Source organism: Mytilus edulis, chromosome 11 (genome assembly GCF_963676685.1).
Source record: "Mytilus edulis chromosome 11, xbMytEdul2.2, whole genome shotgun sequence".
NCBI lineage: Eukaryota > Metazoa > Mollusca > Bivalvia > Mytilida > Mytilidae > Mytilus > Mytilus edulis.
The window spans coordinates 69,905,111-69,928,964 of NC_092354.1; the positions used below are offsets into that span (position 1 = coordinate 69,905,111).

Below are 23,854 nucleotides of genomic sequence, written 5' to 3' on the forward strand. Positions count from 1 at the left end.
AATAAATACTATATCGTAAAAAAAAAAATTTGCATCTCGTTTTTGTTTTCTTTCAAAGGGAGGTAATTGTAACTGTCTGCTACAAATTACTGAGAATAGCAACAATCAAAATGTAAAAGGATCTGCTAGTTGCATAAGCATTAAATATCCCAAATATATTGCTTTTGATGTAAACACAGAACTATATAGGTAAACAATATACGTTTATTTAGTTTTATAATGAAAACGTCTTCCATAAAAAGAGGTAAACATTGCTTTACGGATATTGTTGATGATGTTGACATTCATGAAGACTTCAGATGACCCCTCTTTATTTATAAGGCATAATCTTAATTCGCATAATGAAATCAATTTTTTGCATGCTTGATTCAGGATGTAATCTATGTTGCAGAGACTTATATGAAGCAAATGGACTTTGACCCACATGTGCTTGTAAAATGTTGGTCTATGTACATGCAACAGTTTTCCCTAATGAGGGTCATAAAGGTTTTTTTTTACATGCATACATAGGGAATAGCATGCCCTAATTTACTTTGACCAAACAATGTAAAGAATAGGTTACACATTGCTTTTTTTTTTAAATTAAAACAGTGATTAACAAGATTAATAAGCTTCAAGTTAAGCATGAAAAATGTGAAATAATTTTTTTAATATGTGCTAAAATAACCCTTTAACTTTTATACATATAAGCAGTTATATTGTCAGAGATATTCAAAGAGCTGCATTTTCTTCTTTAAAATCACAAACCAACCTGAACAAAAATTAACCTGATAAGATTTTATAAATAATTAGTAAAACAATAATGATCATGATGATAAAAAATGAATTATGACATCTGGGTGATATAAACAATGTATCATGTGTATGTATCTATTGTATGGACAAGGACTATTTACAATTCAATGAAGAAAAATAAAATTCCAGCAAAAATGCTTTAGAAATTGCAGAGATACATGCAACATGAGCAATGTCCTAATTTTTGAACTTGCAAACTAGATTGTACAATATAGATATCTGCGTGATGAAAAATAATGAAGTCAAACAATGAATCATATAATATCCCCCCACTCCAAAATATTATTAGGCCATAAAAAAGAATAGGTTTGTTTGCCCATTAGCCCTACCTACCCAGCATGCCCAGAAAAAAAGCTGCCTACTCAAATTTTCTGATTTCTTCTGATTTGAAGAAGTTTTTTTTTAATCAGATAGGCATGAAGACTAATAAACACCTGATGCTTCAATTTCTTTTTTTGAAAAAAAAAAAGAAAACGCCTACCTACCTACCCACTGTCTCAACCTTGGGTAGAGATTGGGCAAACCAAAATATTTTTAATTGTGGCCTTATTACCAAAAAAAATAGACAAAATTGCATATGAAGAAAAATGTGAGCTATTTATTGAACAAGTATTTTAATTTAATCTGCAACATGTCCAATTGCAAATTACATTGCATTAGATAAAGAAAATATCAACTTACCACAATTTGAAACTAAATCTAACAATAAAATTTGTGACCTACAAATGACCTACATCATGATCATTTTGTACATGGTACTATTCAAGAAAATATAGATATGATTAATATCTCAATTGTTTTATGAAATTCAAAAATAAAAATTCCCCTGAAGTTGCTGAATGTTTAATTATCATGTTTATGCTAAATATTTATGTAGCCTTGTGCCCCCTAAAATTGAAAGTACAACTACAACACAATATCCCTTCAATGTGAATTTGAGAAGATATATTATTTTACCATTTTGTTACAAGGCTGACACGGAAAACCCAATCATTTATCCTTTCAACTATTAAACTCAAATGAAATAATCTGAACATGTCAGTTCCAAATGAAGACCTGAACATGTAGAGTCCTCATATTTATAGTTTTATAATTAATGCTGGCAGATATTGATGTGTCAATAACAATCCATGACTCTTTCACACACAAAAACATGTCGGAAAAATACTTGTTAATTGTGAGATTTAGTTTTGCATTTTTCAGATGTAGCTGAATGGGTATAAATATTATTTATATTGTATTTTTCAGATGTAGCTGAATGGGTATAAATATCATTTATATTGTATTTTTCAGATGTAGCTGAATGGGTAATTTTATTGTATTTTTCAGATGTAGCTGAATGGGTATAAATATTATTTATATTGTATTTTTCAGATGTAGCTGAAAGGGTATAAATATTATTTATATTGTATTTTTCAGATGTAGCTGAATGGGTATAAATATCATTTATATTGTATTTTTCAGATGTAGCTGAATGGGTATAAATATTATTTATATTGTATTTTTCAGATGTAGCTGAATGGGTATAAATATTATTTATATTGTATTTTTCAGATGTAGCTGAATGGGTATAAATATTATTTATATTGTATTTTTCAGATGTAGCTGAATGGTTGTAAATGTTATTTATTTACCATTTGATTGTGTATGTTAAACAGATGTAGCTGAATGGGTGTAAATTTGAAAGAAACATCTGCTGTAGATGTGCTGAACACTACTGATATATCACTCCCTTCTCCTCTGACAAAGACGGGTAAAAATGGAGATGAACATTTCCATGTTGAGGAGCATAAACTTAATTCTAAGGTAAGTGATAGAGCCCGAGGCAAACAGGAAAAGATTGAGCGCTCCTATTACTTCAACTTAAAAATTACCGAATATATAAAATACGAATACTTTACTTCTCATAAAACTACAATTACATAATCTGATAATTATAGAGAACATACATAAACAGTCAGGGGACTTACTTAAACAAGTGATTTTCTAAATCACTGATTCAAGTAACATTATTTCCATAAAGGTTGGAAGTTAGAGTTGTCTTTCTTTAATAATCACCTATTTAAGTAGTACAAATTAATCACTAGAAGAAGTGATTTAATATTAGTGTAGCTTTAAATATAGAATACTAATGATCCAGGGACTAATTATGTTTCTAAACTTATCAGAACCAACATCTGTGTTGTCTAGGATGACCAGGTCATTTCAGGTGATGACCTTGTACTGAATCTAGGATAATGACATAAAAATCACTTGTTTAAGTATCAGACCTCAATTTCCTTCCCAAAAATCACTTCTTTAGGTATCATTCTTTTAATAACCCCCATTAAATTCAACACCCCCGAACAGTGAAATTTTTATGGTGAACAGTAGAATTTTATTACATAATCTGAAAGATGAAACCTTGAACTTCACAGGAAAAATACATGTACTCCCACTGCTGTGAAAAATCTTTTAAGAAAGTATCAGTTCATTATGTAAAGCCATTATTATAGCATTTTTTCAACTAAAATAGAATTTTCAGGTAAATGATAGCATCAAAGGCATAAACCTTGCTACTTAAAAGAAGCAAAAAGTTCATATTTTTTAATTTTACTAATTAAAAGATGTTTTTTAAACTTATATGTTTAAAATTTTGAAAAAACTACAAAATCCTGATTTGTGACAAAACCTCGAATTTGCTACTCAAATAAGTGATTTAAAAATCACTTATTTCAGTAAGTCCCCTGACATAAATATAACTATAAGGTACAATTTTACAAGCATGTGTGAACAACTTAAAATTACCAGATAGAGATATGCCAGTACAAGAGGTGTGAAACGTAACATGTACATTGTACATGTACCAAAAAAACATTCAAACCAATAATTAGAAAATAAACCGACAACACAAAGGACTAAAAAAGAAAAAGGCCAGCAGACAAACAACAGTACAAATATAGTCAATAGTACACAAATAAATATTCAGGTTGATCTTCAGAGGACAAACTGAAAACTACTTTCAGAAATGTGTGTGTGCATTTATATTATGCAAATTTTGTGTAAAATAGGAGATTAATTATTGCAATGTCAGCAAAATAAATGCTTATCTGAGTTAACAGTAGTTTCACACATCAAAATTTTGATGTGATGAGGGAAGACTGAGTAAAAGGATAAACTTATAACATTAATATATATCATTATAGGTCCCTAACCATAACAAGATCATCACATCTTTGGTGGCGGGAGCAGTAGCAGGTGCTGTAGCCAAAACTGTAATAGCCCCGTTAGACAGAACAAAAATAAATTTCCAGGGTAAGTTAATCAAATTAAATTCTAGAGCAGAATTTTAGACTGTCATAAGTAGATCCGGCAGAGGATGCCAGACTATGGCAGATGGCAGACTATTGCAGATGCCAAATCTAGTAAGTTCAATGATCAAGTCGAACAGTTAAACACAGAGATTTTTTGTGATATATAAATATGTGAACCCCAAATTGATATATTTCGTCTCGCCTCAACTCGCAATTGAAAAGGTTACAATTTCAAGTTTGAAAAATTTTGATATATAGTTCATTTTTGTAGTTCACCTTGTCTAAATAAAAGTGGTGGAACAACAATACTACACTGGTCAAATCATAAAAAAAACCTAAGGTTGACTGACCAAAAACACAATACACAAACAACTTCAGAATGAGTAATACATACATGTGCAAACCTCAAAAGATTAGTACGGTATTAGGTGCTCTTTAATGGCTGACAGTTTCTGCTCCACTAGAGAGGCTCTGTTTAAAATTTTCATTGAATCATATCATGTGAAAAGCTTCCTATAATAATATAGTTATGGGAAATGTCTCTTGTTTAGAGTTTTATTTACAGTCTATCTGGCCATTCCACCTTTTTCATAAATTTTGTTTCAGTACTTGGAACATTCATTTAACAGTGAATTATGCTAGCTTATTCATGTTATTGTGTTGAATAGTTTTTTTAAACTTTTGTATGACAAATGTATGAACTTTTTTTTTTTACTTTCAGTATCAAACAGACGATTTTCTTTTAAATCAGCATTTAAGTTTATTTTCCATACAGTAAAACATGAAGGTTTTATATTTCTATGGAGAGGCAATTCTGCCACAATGTTGAGAATTGTTCCGTATGCTGCAATACAATACACAGCCCATGAACAGTATAAACGAATGCTAAATAGAAATAGACGGAAAAAGTAAGTTTCATGAGTTTCTTGTTTCATTAAGCATTTATTTAGTTTTTTGGATACGATTCCTTTCAAGCAATCTGTAGACTTTTACCATTGACTCAGGACCATGCCATCACGTCAACCGTTTTATTCTAAACATGAAGGAACATCTCAGATTCTTAAGATTGTCTTGCTTAAAATGGTAAAAACAAACAAAAGGATTGAATTTAAACAACTGTCCTATAATGTTCTTCTCACAATCTTCATGTTTCAATATTTCCCTTGACTTATACAGTACAGTTCAAGAGTACCAACTCTCCCACACCCTACACCGAGGAAAATGTCGGAGCCACTCCGACAAACTCCGATATTCCTCCCAAAATGTTGGGAGGAATTTGGGAGTAATCTCTCCCAAAATCAGGTAAATGTTTATTGTGATAACGAGCTCACTCTCTACACCGAGGAATTAATTGCCCTTATCCTACTTTGATCTATACCGGCACAAGACTGAATGGGTAAATGGATTACCTGACAGGTAAAGGTTGAAGTAATAAAGAGTTATATTTCCGGTCTACTGTACCAGTTTAAGTGTCAAACAGGTGTATAATTTTAAATGTCTTTTATACTAATTAAATTTCATTTGTGGTAATAAAAACTAAAGTCAAAATATTTTCGTATTTTTTGTTAGCCCATCTAAAAATATCTTAACCTTAATGTACTTGCTTTAAAAAAAAAACCCGATTATAAAATATAGCGGAATATGTGAAAAACAAAATATTCTACTTCAAAGTTAAAATCTTTATTTAAAAATTATAAGTCTAAAAGTTTTATATATGCAAGTAAAAAGGAAAATTTATTCACCATTCATTAGACAAAATGATTGCCCCGTATTAATTGTGTAAATCTACGGCATTTTCTTTTTACGATTATCTAATTGCTGGAATGAATAAAAGATTTAAAAGCAAAATGTTGTTGTTAATTCTTTCAATTGTATTTAAGTTTTATAAAAAATGAAAACTACTTAATTTTGACCTCGATGTCTTCACCAGTAAATTAATATATTATTTACGAAATGAGCATACTTGTGTAAAAATAACCGGAAACTTTCGCTAAATTAATCTGAGCAGTTAAATAAAATTACGTGTTTGAAAGTTTTGTATATTCAAGTAAAAAGGTAAATATTATTCACCATTCGTTATGCTTAACAATTACGGCATTTTCGTTTTACGATTTGTTGGCAGTACAGCAGAATAATAATACATTTCCGTTACAACAGGAATACTTCCAGCTGCATTAATTCGTCTTTGTTTAATATTAACTTTCGCACAATGAATGTAAATTTGTGTATTTTCAACAAAAGATTTTAAAAACAATTATTTGCCGTGCGAAGACAATTCCACGATACACATCTCAGTTATCAACAGTTTGGGTTGAACTTGAACTTGACTTACTTAACAATGTTAAATGCTAAAAATAGTTAACATCAATGTTATCCACAGCACGAGTTTTTTAAAGGGCGGGAAAAAATATCGCGTACTAGTAAACTCAGGTGACCTTTCTGGCCGACCGTGGGAAAGTCCATTCAAGGTTTCTAAAGTTGCAGAACGACATTTTTGTGCAATCGTATTGAGGCTCCAGAAGGTCCTTTTACAATTGATTTATCGGGAAAATATAATTCTTATCCGAATAAACGTGAACACATTTTTAACTATTTGAATTTTAATGTTTTATCTTTCAAAAAAGAAAGTACATTAGTTATATGTCCATGGTCAATAATATAGATTTACAGTTGGTGATGTATTAATTGAAATTATGATGGAAATTGTCCGGGGTGACTGATTGTATTCAAATGACAATAATCATGATAATACGATAAAGAAATGCCAATTGTAGGCGGTTGGGAAATTTTGAAAATAAAATGATGACTGATTTAACTGGAATAGAATATTATGATGGGCAATTATGAGGTTTGGTAAATTTTATCAATAATTAAAGGATTAGTGACCTATCGGATAGCGATAAGCGGATTACTTATCATCACAACTTTTAACATCTTTTGTAAACGTAAAATGATTGAGCGTCATAAACTTGTCAAACACCGGTAGAATTATAGTACATTTATAATATAATTAATGTGAACATATTTTTCACTTTCCAAATTCAAATGACGAAATTGATATAAATACTTTCGTCAATTTGAAAACCGTTCCGTAAAATGCGAAAATGACGAGCACTATCAATATCACTTGAAATTATTTCCTTTGTCAACAGAGTTGTCATTTAACAGTTTCTGTTCGTAATTTGAATTATTCAAGTCTGTATAAATGTACCGAGGTGGTGAAACATCATATTTTACATTGCTCAATAAATTAAGTTTACTTGATGATCCGATGAATCGGGTTACCGAAAAAAAACATGATTTTATTAGCCAGTTGATTTTTTAATAATGAACAATTAATGCGCTGATATTGCTTATTGAATAAGTTATAAAAGAAACTAATTGTGGCAAAATCGTCCTTGCTGAAAGAACACAATGTATGACCTGACCGGACTGTAATAGAAACACTAAATAACAATTTTCTTCATACTTTTTCGTATGTACGTTCTATTTTAAAGATAACGGCATGAGACACAAATATAAAAGATAATATTTATCTTATTCTAAATGATATTGTCACATCTTTATCTGTCAAAGAAAGGAAAACATTTGTTCAATTTATAATACCGTGATTTTAAAAGCACACCTGTGCAACCAAGATCGATTAAATGTTCAAAGGTAAATTATCTGGGTAATCCAATTATGTTGTCACGCGTCGTTGATTTGAAGTATATCCGATGGGCAATAAACCAATTAACAGCCACGCGGTGTTGGGAGAGAATCTTTGGAGGATTTTAGGAGTGAAATCCGCGGTACTCGGTGTGATTCCGAGAAACACGGAAATCGGAGAAAAAAGTTATCGAATCGATATTTTTGAACAGTACTGTATGTGTGTTTTTAACAACAGGGAAAATCAGAATTAAGCAGTATTTATATTAAGTGTTTTTATAAATTTAGAAACACGTCATAGGGAATTCCCCAGTTTTGATAACATGCGAGAGTTCTCTGAATTTCGATCGATAAATCAATTATCTTTTTCTGTCATGTAAGAACTGAAGTGGAGTTTTCTTATATGTCACCGTTATGAAACTGATATTTGATATTGTACTTCCATAAAGAAATGGAGGTCGTTTAATTAACATTTAATATACGTCCTTGCTACAAATCACAAGTCAAGGGTTTGTTTAGATAATTATGCGCATGCATATAGTTTTCTTGACTTCAAGGGGTTCAGATTAAATGGTTGCTCTGGATTCCCCACTCCATTGATTAATTTGAAACTCACGAGATCCTTTCTATGTCTGTCTGCTATTGAGGATTATTTTTGTTGCATAATTTGAAATCATATATATATATATATGCATCATTTAAATTAAAATAAATGTAGTCCATAACGTTAAGGTGTAACTAGAACACCCCTTCAGACGAAGTGGAGTCTTCCATATTATCGCTTACAGTTGTCTCCCTTATACTTTTGTCAATTCTGAATCAAAATACGACAATACTTTTAGAAAAATTAACTCGGTCTGTCGATAGAAGTCATATTATATTAAATGCAATTGCAATTTAAATATAGAAATGTGTAGGGAAAGGAGTCATGCCCATTGATCCAAAGGAAATTAAATATTTAAAGAGTTAGAAATGGGGTTCCTCCTAGAATTCAAGTAGGGAAATAGGTGATAAGGTACAAAGTGAAATACCTTCTCTCACTCTCAGTGACTGCTGTGGAAAGTAAACTTTGGAATTGATAGTATAAAAATAAAACACAATAAGTACATTGTTCATATACTTGTATCGAGGATTGGCTATTTTTAAAGTTGAATAACTATTCAGATTATGTAAATTACATTTTACCGAGCATTTAACACATGCACAGTCAGGGGCATTACTTAAACAAGTAACTTTTAAAATTACCTATATAAGTAATGTTGAAAACAAGGCTATTTTAAAGATTACTTATATAAGTTACTTTTCTAAATATAATTTTTATAGGTGACCAATTATTCAAACTTTACTAGTTTTAACAAATTTTTACAGTCATTCTGGTTATTTTTCCCATGGAATATAAAATCTAATCCTTCTGAAACACTAATTGCTTTTCTGACGCACTTATATTTGATATCGACACTTCATGATCAAAGGTTGGTCTCTTGGGACTATTAAAATATAGTTTTCCTTCAAAATCTTGAAGGTAGACAGATATAAATAGATAGAAACTTATGAATTAAGGCTTGAAGTTATTTATAGTTTGTAACCCAAAACAATTACATATGTTCCTTAAACAAGTGTTATTACTAATTCTTTCAAAGATGTACAAAATAACTTATTCAAGTAACATTTTTATCATTATTTTTAAAGGCAGTGCTTTAAGGCCTGACTTTCAAGTCATGAGGTTAATCTTTTCATACGCAATCTATGCAGGGGGTCTTTTGGCCAGAAAAAGATCCGGAAATGTTCGAATTTCTCCTCTTCTTTTTATGGTATGATATGGTTTTTGTTTCTTTCATTTACATTGGGGACTAAAGAAACGATCAGTGTGTATTGTTCGTTTTATAGAACTTGTTATTAATGTGTATTTTGCATTATAAGCAGTCAACCTGACTACAAACTATCATTATTTGTATTCCGTGTGGAAAGAGGTCGGGTGAATTTCGAGTGTTATCTGAGATCTAAAGATTTTTTCCTTAGTTCAGACGTTGATATAACAATGAAAAGTCGACTGAACATGATTAATATTGCATCTTCTATAATTCAAAGCGGAATTCAGTTTATAAACGAGAAACCGTAAAGCGTTTTCAATTTCGGTATTAGTTATGTATGTTGTCTACGTATTATCCTGGTTCCCGGTACTACGTTCCGGGTATTAGCTATTTGATATATCTGATGTGTAACATTACGATCAGGTACCAGCCAATCTACGTGTGTATGTGTACATGATTTCCCGCCATATGTATGTATGTATGTATGTATGTACGAAGATCCCTCCGTGAACGGAGCACCCCTCGATTGCTGCGAGGGTACAGTGGAATCCATGTACACTCCCTATCAGGATTAATGGAGATGTGTCACTAACTTATATACAACCCACCACCAGGACAATCCCCAACCCAACACAGAGGGAGTGTTAGGAGACACAGGGAAATCTGTTATTATGGTGGAGGAAGCCGAAGAACTCGGAGGGAACCACCGGGCCACTCGGTGGAAACAGACAAACCAGAGAGATATCAGAAGATTGATCTCCAGGTCAAAGCAGGGGACACCTTTGACCAACCGAGGCCCCCAAAGTACCCATTCTAGTTTAAACTCCGGTCTGGGTACCAGAGATGTGTGTGAGAGGGTGAAAATTACCCTTCTGATGTGCTGATATTTTTAGCACCCCGAGTGAGAATCGAACTCGGGACCTTCAGCACTGTAGCCATCGGTCTTAACCACTTGACCACGAACTCACATAATGACCGACTTACAGCTATGGAAAAATAGTCCATAAACGTTCCGTATAATGATATGCAAATTCATAATTAATCGTAACTTTTTTTATCTATATATAATAAATATAACAAAATGGATACCACAAAATTGAAAATAGCATTATTTTACGAGGATTTCTAATATTTTTTCACTTCCGGGCGCAGTAATACGTATGTTTTGAAGGAGCTCGAAGAAATTGACAAAGTGAATTGAGAAGGAAACGGATAGATATACGTCCTTGCTATCAGGTAAAACAATTTAAATGTACAGAAAAAACACATTTACTTCACACAAATAGTACAGGCTTAAGCATTTTATTGTCTTATACACGACTGTAGTCTAGTGTTTAAACGACGGCGGTGACCTACAAGGTACGGGTCATACAGGGTCAAGTCTAAATATGTAAACATATCCATGTGCTATTAGGTAGAAAGCATCGTAATGCAATATCTGCAATTTTTTCCTCCTTTATACATCGTTTAACCAGATATATTTCTCTTTCAAATACACTTAAACACGGGTTGTATGTACGTATCTTTTCTAGTGTTTTCTTTTCCTTATTTGTTGATGTTTAAATATTTTTGAAAGACTGAACACAGGAGTGAATGAATGCAACAATGATATATACTGAAGACTTGGGCTGTACAATGATAGTGTACGTATAAATATCATACTGATAATTATTCTAGCAGTAATTATGTTAATTTAGGATGTAATGACAGGAATTCATGAGCTATGCCTCAGGCTTTCTGAAAAAATATCAATGACAATGTAAACAGGAACAAAACATTGACACGAATGATGCTCTCTTCTATGTTATAGTTATTTAGGTATGTGTGTTGCACAAGTTTAAAAAAAACTTAATTTATAAAACTTTTTTTCAGGGCACAAACCCACTTTAAAGAGACTTGTCTACTGCCATACCAATCCTATTTTCATGCACCATTTGCAAGCAAGAGACTGAATGGTTTGCAAAATTAAAAATCAGGACGGTGTCCAATTAAACCAAAAGAACTAAACTGGATGAATATTGTAGGAGAAATCTAGAGGAAAGTTTTGATTTGTGAAATTGGTTTTCCTGAAAAGTCATTCATCCTAGCCTGCAGAAAGGAACTATAACTGTCCACCACCAACTGACGAGCTAATGTTGAGCTTCACATATGGAATTACTCAAATACCATCAATGTCTATGTTTTCAGCACAGATTTCACAAGTTATGACACAGCTGTGCTTTTTTTTTTTATACCTGTTAAAGAGTTGTTTACTAAATTTTTTTTTTTTTATCAATAAATATATCTTTATCTTGTGTCATTTAAGAACTTGTATTTTGCCAAAAGATGCATACTAGTGAATGAAAGTGGTGCAGTTCATTTTGCTTTGGTATATAGAATTGAATTACAATTGTTCATGTTATTGGAATGCATATAAAAATAAGGAGATGTGGTACAATGTATATACATGATATTTAGTGTGTTTATCAAGCAAAAGTGAATAAGAAATAGGTATGTGTGAGCCAAGGCTCCGTGTTGAAGGCCGTACTTTAACCTATAATGGTTTACTTTTTTAAATTGTTATTTGGATGGAGAGTTGTCTCATTGGCACTCACACCACATCTGCCTTTATCTATAAGCAGTTACAGGTACTACTGTACAATCTCAAACAATGAGAAAAACTCATACCGTAAAGAGAATTTCATATTTACAAGTAAGTTTTGTTTGTGCGTTGAATAATTTTCTTCTATTGTTTTAATTGCAAATATGGGAAGTGGTTAAAATGCTAATGAGACAGCTGTTATGGCCACAGAGCCTTAATTGAAAACTTCTTTTTCATTCATACCGGTAGATTTTGCCTGGAGTTAGAAACATATCTGCCAACTTTTCAAAATGCACATGGGGGTTTTACGTGAAAGATGGTTCATATAGTCATACAAAACCTTCAAGGGGGCCTTCAAATGGAAGCAGGACAAGTCGCCCCACTGGCTAATCGCCCACTTTTCAAAAAAACCGCCACAAACTGATTTATCAAATCGCCCCACATGTGAAATTGGTTAAATCATGTTAAATATTACTCCTGCCAACCCGCCCTACTTATAAAAAAACGGTAATATTTAGATTAATATATATATATATAATTAAAAATAAAAACTCGCACCACTTTAATGAAAACTAATCTACACAGAATACAAACAAACCGAAAATTTATTTAATTACTATTATTGATATACTGAAATTATAATTCTAAAAAAAAAATGTATTGTTGAAGAATAACTAAGTTTTGAAGCTTAGTTATTTGCATAACAATTATAAGAAACCTGTTAATTGTATCATAATGCAATATAAGGAATTTAACTTATATTCAACGGGATAACATCTTTTTCCATAAGTGGGGAGAGTGGCAAGACCTTTTGAGCTTTTGGTCTTCGGTGCTGTGCGGCTTTGTGCCTTTTTCACTTTCGATATTTTATATCTGGGTGTTATGTATTTGGGTTTAGTTTTCTGTAATTAGTTAATACTTCAGTTTCTTTATGTATATCTCTTTCATATTCATTTGATAAAGTTTACTGTTTGCAATAGCATGAATTGTTCTATATAATAAGAATGTTCTTATCCCGGGCATAAAAACAATGCCGTATTTGGCGAAACCTTTTCAACTTTTTTTCTCCAGTGCTGTACAACTTTGTACTTTTTTCTCTTTCGATCTTTTATATCTGGGCGTCACTTGTAAGTCCTGTGTGGACAAGGCGCGTTTTTGGCGTATTGAATTTTAAACCTGACGCTTTTTGTTATCTATTAATCATGTTTTTCTTTGTCTAATATGTTCTCCTATTTATTTGTATTGTAGTCCTGTAATATGGTGTCATTTCAATGTTATATTTAACTTTGCCATTAAAGTGCGAGGTTTGGCATGCCACAAAACCAGGTTCAACCCACCACTTTTATTCCCTTTAAAAGTGTCCTGTACCAAGTCAGGAAGATGGCCATTGTTATATTATTGTTCGTTTCTGTGTGTGTTGCATTTTAACGTTGAGTCGTTTGTGTTTTCTCTTATTTTTGAGATATTGAGATCAGACGTGGCACGGTACTTGTCTATCCCTAATTCATGTATTTGGTTTTCATGTTATATTTGTTATTCTCGTGGTGTTTGGTCTGATGCTTGGTCCGTTTCTGTGTGTGTTACGTTTCGGTGTTATGTCGTTGTTCTCCTCTTATATTTAATGCGTTTCCCTCAGTTTTAGTTTGTTATCCCGATTTTGTTTTTTGTCCCTGGATTTATGAGTTTTGAACAGCGGTATACTACTGTTGCCTTTATTTGGCATTACTAAATTCATCATGGTTAATAATATATTTATCTAGATTTCACTGATTTCCATTAGGTGGGACCAGTTAGCAGGAGTAATATTAACGGAATTTAACTTATATACAACGGGATAACATCTTTTTACATGAGTGGGGCGAGGTGGCATTAGTAAATTCTTCCTGGTTAATAATATATTTATCTAGATATTATCGTTTTGTATAAGTTGGGGCAAGTTGGCAGGAGTAATATTAAGGGATATAACACATTTCACAAGTAGGGCGATTTGGTTATCCAGGTTGGGGCAGTTTTTTTTTAAAGTGGGGCGAGTTAGTGAAAAAGTGGGGCTTTTTGCTAATGGGGCGATTTGTCATGGATTCCCTTCAAATATATTCTAATGTGGTTTTTGGCTTCTTCGTGCATAAACAAGCTCATTGCCATTGTTGAATTAATTGTTTTCTTTAAATTAGTCGACAAAATTGCTCTTACAAAATTTCCATTTGGGAGCCTCGAGCTCGATGGGGGAAATACTCTGCAAATACTGACAGTTGGCAGGTATGGTCATCAAAAAAGTTGATGTGTTACTATGTTCATTTACCATTATGTTACTTGATGTTCTTGCTATACACACAGTACAGAGACTAGTCAATCTTTGTGAACTTCTTTTTATGGGAGTCATAGAACATGCGTATACAATCAATAATTAAAAATAGTATATTTATATTGAAAAGGAAAAGTTCTTATATGTCTAAAGAAGAGGGACGAAAACATAAGGGACAGTCAAACTCATAAATTTAAAGCAAACTGACAAGGCCATGGCTAAAAATGCATTTCATGGCGAGGCACAGAAAATATACTGTAAACAGTAGACTATACATATAGGTGAACTAGGTACAAAAGAACTCTAAATCTTAAATTCTACAAACCACCTCTGTTCTATGGAAGATAATGATATAACTGGACTAGAAATACACACAACCTGTAATTAACTGCCTTTACAGCGCTTTCGCGCTTTGATTAAAGTAACCCTTTATGTCTATTCTCCTCTCAAATCTTACAAATTCTTAAATTTATGAAAGAACATGATGTAAAAATTCATGAAAACTACATTTAGTTAGTCCCTGCTTCTATTGAAATTAAAAATAACTCTATTGAGTAATTTTATATTTTTTAAAAACAAAAATTACCTATATACATGATATAAGTAACTAAAAAAAGTTACTTGTTTAAGTAGCGCCCCTGACTGATGCATTTGAATTATTTTTGAAAATAATACTAATACATGTATCAATGAAAACAATGGCAATCGTATCCCTCAGAGCAATCATGTTCTTTGATTATATTAATATGATAATCATATGACATAAATGTATATGAACATCCAGTAAAACTATGATATGTAAACAAAAAAAATGAGTTTTGTCAATTTTCCACAAATAAAGATCATGTGTATGCAAGTGTTGACAAAAGTATTAACTACCATGTGAGTGTATATAAATGACACCTCTCATTTGAGTATATATATATTTATATTGTACTTTCATGTGCTTTCTTTGTAATTTTTGTAGAAAAATCTAATTTATGCCATCTTTCAAATGCAAAATCTTGGTAGATATTCTTAATATTGAAAATTCCTCTTGATGAAAGTTTGCACATACATTTCATAGTGTTTGATATATTATGTCTTCTTAAAACAATCACTTAATCACTTATCACAGGTCCAGAGGGAAAAGGATTTAATCAGGATACAAGTTAAATGTTTGAGAGTCTACAGAATATACAAATTAGAAGTCCAATATTATATGAAAATGGCCAACAGACTCACCCTATTTTGTTTACAATTGTAATGTCAAAAAATATGTGTATATATAATGAAGGACTAAAATAGAAAAAAAACATCAATTTTGAATCCTAATTTAGCTCTAAAGATTGAAGTTGGATTTTAAAATTTTAATTTGTTTATGTATTACAGGCATTTACCCCCACATTTGAGGTTTTTAGCTGGATCATTAGCTGGTATAACATCCACATCTTTAACATATCCTCTGGATCTAGTCAGGGCAAGGATGGCTGTCACAGAAAAAAATCTGTAAGTAAAGCTAAGAGAGATTTATATTAGTATTAGTACAAAGTCAATCAACTTTATTTTTTTCAATTACAAAGTCCAAGTCCTGTTAATCTTATTTAGTATTACATGAATTAATAGATGAATTAACATATACTTACTAAAGGTTTTATATTTGTAGGTATTCTAATTTATTTCAAGTGATAATGAAGACATATCGTCAGGAAGGATTTCGGACATTATGGCGAGGCTATCTGCCAACAGTTCTAGGATCAACTATGTACTCAGGGACTAGTTTCTTCACATATGAAACACTGAAGAAAAGCCATGCAGGTAATTTTATTATTCAATGTTATAATAAAAAGGTCTGTTTTATTCAGAAATGGAAAAAAAAGTTTTTAAACATAACAAAACAAAATTATAACATTACATGTATGATTCATGAGAATCTTCTAGTTTAATTGGCTAGCAACAATACACATCATTTAACCCTCATATCAAAATGAAATGAATCATTCACGTGCTTCCAAAAAAATGTGGACAGGAACATTAAAGAAAACATTGATAAAACTTTTATTTCATGGCCTTATAAACATAACAATGCTTCCACGCTCTAAACAAAATGTGCTTTGATCATTACTTTTACACCCCAATAAAATTACAAAAAGAAGCATTCATTTCTTCAATAAATATTTAAAATTTTTATTTTTTGAGAAAATAGCTTAGTCTTTGAAAAGTCAAATTTGATGAATATGACTGAATTTGAATGTATTATATGACATATTTTTTATTAGAATATGCTAAAGGAGAAGAGCCCAAGCCTTTTGAGAGATGGTGTATGGGTGCTGTAGCTGGGTTTGCTTCACAATCCCTATCTTATCCATTAGATATTGTTAGACGACGGATGCAAACAGCTGGTATGTAATACACCTTCTTAGATCTTTACAAATGAGTATTTATCAATTAAAATATCCTGTAGTATATCATGTATATTGTATAGTAATAAAAAATTTTATTTCTTGAATTTGATTTTTATGCCCTATCTAGAGGCATTATGTTTTCAGGTCTATGCATCTGTTCCTCTGTCTGTCTGTCTGTCCTGCTTCAGTTTTTGGTCAATGTAGAATTGACTTCAAATCAGTTTGAAACTTAGTACACATGTTCCCTATGATATGATATGATCCTTCTATTATATTAATGCCAAATAAGAGATTTAACCCCAATTTCACGTTCCACTGAACACAGAAAATGGTATTGCGAGTAGGCATTCACTATAATTGTCAATTTCTTGACTTGCAAATTATTTGTTAAAGTTATTTGTAGTTATACCCCCTTCCTTGAAAGAAATTCTGTCTATCAATCCTTCTGTCACTCAGTGCTTTGTCCTCTATAGAAGTCTTGCATGCTTTGAAAGAGTGGTGATATCTTTTCCAGCTAACATAGGGTTTGTCTTGAATCAGATTCAATGTATGTCTGCTATATAGAGGAAAGGGGCGGAGCTCATGTTAATTTAAAAGACTCAGAACTATTTTGAGAGATTTTATTGATTTGTAAAACGACAAATGTGAAGCAATTTAAGCAAGAACAAGTTTAATTGCCAATTGTATTTACAAGATAACAAACAAAAAACATATATGTAACTGCAACAAACAACGACCACTGAATTACAGGCACATACACAATTTTGTGTGATTAAACATGTTAGCAGGATCCCAACCCTCCCTCTAACCAGGGGGCAGTGGTGTAATTAAAGGTACAACATAAGAACAAACAATACAAACCAGTTGAAAAGGCTTGACTCATCAGATTGATGCAAATAGAAATACATCTAATAAAAACACAGAGTGGACATGGCCGGGTACTTGTACATCCCAAAGACAAAAGAAATAGAGCTAAAAGTACTCACAATTACTGACCGCTAGAAAATTGTCAATAACAACTAATAAAAAATCATGTTTATAAGACTAAATTATTGATTAAACTTTAACATTTTTAACTCTGATGGTTAATTGCTACACTTTACTGTTTTAGGTTGTACGGGTCATGTCAACGACTACACTGGTATTTGGGTAACAGCCACCAGTACCTACAGAGAAGAGGGAATTATAAGGGGATTATATAAAGGACTTAGTATGAACTGGATCAAAGGACCTATAGCTGTGGGAGTTAGCTTTACAACATTTGATATTACATTGCAATGGCTACGAGCACAAACAATTTTCCACATAGATGAAGAATAATTTGATAAATATTTTAGATAATATATGACTGCTGAAATGGTTCCTTTCCGCTTGACTTAACCAGAACAGAATTGACGGTGTAAACAGTGAACCATCTCTTATTATTTTTTGATTATTTGCTTGCCCTAATCATTGCTAATGATGGATTTAAATTGACATATTCTTTGTCTTGAGTTACATTTAAAAGCAAAATATAGTGTATCGAGGGTTTCTCCACAAAGAATTATATATAGGGTCCTTATGTTGAGATTTATTTTGGGAAGAAAAGGGAATTATTGATAATGTTAAGAACCAGAAAAATATACATATCATTTTAGCATAAGTATTATTTGTAATCTATATACTAATGAACAAACAAGGATGATAAATATGGTTTGATAACTATAGTCTTTCATATATTGTTGAACAATTAATATGAAGTTCAAAAACCTTCAGTTTTGTTAAGGTATGAATATTCTTATAAAATCATCAGGGCAGAGCTCTAGAGTGTGTAGAGAAATCCTAAACACAAATAATTTTTTGTTTGAACTGTCAAAAATATAAATAAAAAAGGCATTATTGTAAACACATGTAAACAGAGCTTACTTTTTCTGATTTGTCTTCCCTTAGTACATTTTCCCTTAATTTTTCATGATATTTTGATGATTTAATTTGACAATGTTATTACATGTATAATTTTCTGTTGACTCTTTAAAAAGAGTTATATCCCTTGATTTTTAAATGAAACCCTTAAATTATTTATTAAAGTAGTAGCCATTGCACAATAATGATCGACAGTAGTTTAGATAATGCACTTGATATACCTCACTTTATAAACAATGCACAATTATTTTTTTTTCTCTGTTTTCATAATCAAAATTTAAGGACAAGCATCCTTTGGTTAGACGGCAGGGTGTATGAAAGTTTAGTTATTTGACAATCACAGTTATAGAACAATAGTAAAAGCTATGAAATCGAGGTGGTACCAAGCTTGTTTAATTTTCATAAAATTTTTAAAAAATATTTACTTTGACCCTTTGACAAAATGAAAAATTTCAAAAAACTTCAACCACACACTTTATCAGAAAAAATTCTTTGGATATATAGCAGAGTAACAAACTCAAATTATGATAATTGAGAAGCTTTTATAGTTCCTCAAATTAACAATAGAATGTGGTTAAAATGTTCAGCAGATTTTTACAGAGTTATCTCCCTGTAAGGTTATGTACCACCTTAACTTAATTTGCACAAGTATTTTTTTCTCACAGACTGATATGATCTTTTGACTTTAAAATTTATGTTTGACTGTAAGTCTGCATTGTTATATTGCTAGATAGTAGACAATTTGTGGGTAGGTGTAAACCAAGGTACTAAAACTTATTACACCCATACTTCTACATGTTAAACAAATATTTACTTTTTGTAATTTGAACCTTTTCCAGAGCTGTTCAAACACATTTTTTTGTCTCAACACTTAATAGTTGTTTTAAGCTGTGGTGAAGACCCAATGGTGACCTTCACCTGTTTTCTGCTCTTTGAACGGGTTGTTCTCACTTTGTCACATTCCCAATTTCCTTTCTCAATTTTTGTAGATCTATAAATAGAATTTAAACCAGTTCTAGAAAAAAAATGTAGCAACATAAATCTTGTTGACTCATCATTTCATTGCATAATGTAGTTCTTGTAATTATCAAGTTATTCAACCCTTATTGTGTAAATCTTATTACTTAAAAACAGTTCAAATTAGATACTTAAATGCATTCATCTATTTTTATGAATATCTGCAGAAATTGTGTTCTCAAATAACCTGTGTTTGTTTTTGATGCATTTATCAGTATTTAAGCTCCGAAAGTCAAAACTTGTATGTATAGTTGTCTTTCTGTTGTACAGTAGTTTATTTGAAGCATTTTTTTGGTGGATGTAATGATTTTTACCTCAATATTTACTGATAATGAGTCTTGTTTTTTGTGCAAAATGATCATTATTTTTGTTTCTTGTCTTCCTTTTGATAAAGCTAACCATTACTTTAGGTATTATGCTCACTTAGAATTAGGTCATAACATTTTCAGAACTTTATATTGTCCCTTACCATTAAGATGTTTAAGGAGTTAAGGCCTAAATGCTATTTTTAGTATGTAAAATATTGAATTTCAACGGTTAATATCATATCTGTATGGTTATGGATAATAACAATACATCTGAAAGCAAATATTCAAAAATAACACAGATGACAATTGCAAAGTAATTATTTTTTCATATATTTTTCAAGGTTCAACCTTCTGAAACCTGCACATTAAGAATTTTGAAGTTAAATCTCTTCATACTCCTGAGAAAAAATAAAATATTTTAGGGGTCTATAACTAAACCATCACATTTAAATTTTCTACCTACCAAATAACTTAAATAAGAAGTAACATTTCTGGAAAAATTAAACATTATTATAATGGAAAAAAACCAAGATATCATATGACTTGACATCATGTACATGTATCATTTTCTTTAGATCTCATTAATTGTCTTTAGTTTTCATACCAATTTGATTAAAATATAGTTCCTGCGTCCACTCTTTGTTACAAGTATCTGACACAGGGACGGATCCAGCCATTTTAAAAAGGGGGGTTCCTAACCCAGGACAAAGGGGGGGGGGTCCAATTACATGTCCCCATTCAAATGCATTGATCGTCCAAAAAAAGGGGGGGTTCCAACCCCCGGAACCCCCCTCTGGATCCGCGCCTGTGACAACACTCTTTTCTACTGTCTGAATTGTTAGTTATTACATCAGCCAATGATAAATCTGCCTATGAACTTTCTGAGACGGTATCATTAAAATGAAATCAGAGGGATTACAAAAGATCTTTAGAGTAGAGGTAGAACAGAGCGTTGTCAGGTTCTTGCTGGTGTAGCATGGGCACATGATCTGTATTTAATCAGATTCATTGTTTTTATTCCCAATGCTTTTAATTTTTGCTTTAGCTCTTTTCAGATAGTTGTGTTCTGAACAGATGTATCATGTTAAGGAGGGGTCTTTTTCATGTTAATGTTCAAAAACACTTTGATGATTGTGACATTACAAGCGTCCAGTCGGATAGAGTATTTTTTGGCAAATACCACGGCAGAGAGGGTAAAAAGGGCGTACTCTTTTTGCATATACCCGGGCGGCGTTTAAAAATGAACGATATTCATTTGATAACAGTAAACTGGTGAAAAATACACTGGCTATCAACCAATCAAAACCCAGGATTCTTACATAAGGTGTAATTATAAATAAAATACAACATAAAGTTACACAGATTTTTGTATTTCTAATTCAACATTTATCTTCATTTCATTTTAAAAAAAAACTTCAAGGGAAATCCATAATTGTTCATGTAAATCCGTTAAAACCAGGTTTTTGCTGTTTTCCACACAGAAAACATCATGCATATTCAACCAATTCTTTGTATAATTATTACCATAAAGCAGAGGTACAACTTATTGAATGAATGAATGAATATTTTATTTGCAAAAACATATAGAACATGCTATGGCAATAATATACATAATGTGACAAAAGACTGGCATTAATCATTATAACATATATTATAAACAAAAAGTTGCTCCTAAAAATGTGTGAACTGTTGACCACTGGATGTTCAGCAAGTGACAGATTTTATAATTTATATATTATAATTTACTAGGGAAAACACTAAAATATATTTATAGTATAACTCTGTCAGTTAATTGATATTATAATTTACTAGGGAAAACACTAAAATATATTTATAGTATAACTCTGTCAGATAATGGATATTATAATTTACTAGGGAAAACACTAAAATATATTTATAGTATAAATCTGTCAGATAATGGATATTTCATAATTCAAAAAAAGAATTATAAAATTTAATTTGAATAAAAATATATCTTATTTAAAAAATGTAGGTATAGACTATAGTACAGTCCGACTGATTTTTTTTCAATTATAATTCCTGTGAAAGTTAGTTATGAAGTTATGGATGTTTTGAATGATAGTTTCACTCTGGCAGTGAGTCAAGCAGAGAGGGTTCTTCTTTAATGCAAAAAAACTCTGAGTTAATAAATAGGTGTGAGCAGAAATAGGACCAGATTGTTATTTGAATTAATTATATAGACATGATAGATACGTGTATTGTGTGGTGTGCTGCTTTGAAATTTTTATATGTGTAATTACATTTTATAGGACTTGAAATATTTTGTTCAGTGCATGAGAAAATAGGTACAAGAATTTTTGATTTTGTAATATGTTTTGTAAGGATTTGCTGATTTTGAGAAATGAGTCTATATTTGCATAACTCTTCTGTGGATTGATTTATTTTCGTGGGTACCAATTTTCGTGAATTGAGGAAAACTTGCATATTAGTAGATATTTAATTTTGTGATTTTGGCAAAGTCAGCATACATTCCTTAAGAAAATTTGTAATTCGTTGACCATTGAAATTCGTGGTTCTTCTTGTATCTATGAAATCCACGAAAATTGGTATCCAATGAATATTAATGAATCCACAGTATTTTAAAAAGATAATTATTTATTGTTATAATACATAAATTGAAATAATAACTGATGGGGAACAATCTCCACTACCTTATTTATTTGCCTATTTACAGGCCTATCTTAGAGTGACAATTCATTATTGAAAAATGGCTAAGTGAAGCATTAAACTTTACGAGCTACTCAGCTGCTTATCAATGCATTATTTCATTTTGTAACAATACCTCAAGATTATTAAGTAGATTTTCAATAACATTTTCAATAAAAAAAAATCACTAGTCCTCAACAGTTCTGTCAATTTTTTGGACAATTTAAATTGTAAAATTTTCTGGTTAAAATAACCACACTAAATTATTCATAACATTTTTATAATGGAAAGCCTGTGTTTTGTGTAAGAATTGTTAGTGAATATTTGTTGATTAATAATTCAAATTTTTATGTTTTTCACACTGTGATAAATAAATATATTAAAGAAATACCTCTTGTAGTGTTAATATTGGTACCAGTTCAAGAAGAGATCAAGAAAACAAATATCATCAAGTGTGTCATAGGTTCCATGAAAAGTAACTTGTACTCCTCCCCTTCATTAGTAGCTGTGTCCATATGTCTGTCTGTCTCATATTTGGTTAATGTAGTTTTAGTTTTGATGAGTTTGTGGTTTATACAAATACAAATAAGAAGATGTGGTATGATTGCCAATGAGACATATCTCCACAAGAGACCAAATGGCACAGAAATTAACAACTATAAGTCACTTTGTGACCTTCTACAATGAGCAAAGGTTCATTTTATAATTTGAAGTGAAAAGTTTGATCAACTGTAAACCAACTAATTTTGGCAAGCAATTTATTTTTCATGGCTTGCACGTGGAAAATAATGCAAATATAAATCAACACAAATGTGAAAAACTTTGATCTTCCTTGATTAATTTTTTTTAAATATATCAAATAAATTGAAAATTGCGAAATCAAATAAAGAAATCAATAAACATGAAAAAAAAGTTACATATAAGTAAAAAGTGAGGATTTTCTCGCTGTATTGAAGACCTATTGTTGGTCTTTGGCTGTTTGTTGTTTCTTGTTGGGTTGTTGTCTCTCTGATACATTCCCAATTACCATTCTCAATTTTATACAAATGAAACAGAAGTATAATTTGAGTTTACCAGTTTTTGTTATTCATTTTGCTAGAAACAAACTTTTAAAATAATTTTGGCACACAAAAAACGATGATGTCC

The 23,854-nt window shown here is 31.2% G+C and overlaps 1 protein-coding gene across 2 annotated transcripts; it reads left to right on the forward strand.

Moving 5' to 3' along the window:
* The first annotated feature begins 48 nt into the window (after window positions 1-48).
* Window positions 49-23,096, forward strand: LOC139496162 (mitochondrial coenzyme A transporter SLC25A42-like). Of its 2 annotated transcripts, none has more exons than XM_071284628.1 (8): window positions 49-189; window positions 2,395-2,601; window positions 3,981-4,089; window positions 4,810-4,996; window positions 15,802-15,918; window positions 16,076-16,227; window positions 16,689-16,811; window positions 17,926-23,096. In XM_071284628.1, the coding sequence occupies exons 2-8, from the start codon at window positions 2,464-2,466 to the stop codon at window positions 18,132-18,134; spliced, it is 1,035 nt and encodes a 344-aa protein (XP_071140729.1). In that variant the 5' UTR covers window positions 49-189; window positions 2,395-2,463; the 3' UTR covers window positions 18,135-23,096. The 2 variants fall into 2 exon arrangements, with proteins under 2 accessions (XP_071140729.1, XP_071140730.1); XM_071284629.1 differs by having other exon boundaries at window positions 55-189; window positions 2,454-2,601.
* Window positions 23,097-23,854: the final 758 nt, after the last annotated feature.

Coding starts and splice junctions, on each gene's coding strand:
- LOC139496162 (XM_071284628.1), top strand. CDS start 2,464: ATGGGTGTAAATTTGAAAGAAACATCTGCTGTAGATGTGCTGAACACT. Junction 15,919..16,075: donor GCTGTCACAGAAAAAAATCT/GTAAGTAAAGCT, acceptor TTATATTTGTAG/GTATTCTAATTTATTTCAAG. Junction 16,812..17,925: donor ACGACGGATGCAAACAGCTG/GTATGTAATACA, acceptor TTACTGTTTTAG/GTTGTACGGGTCATGTCAAC.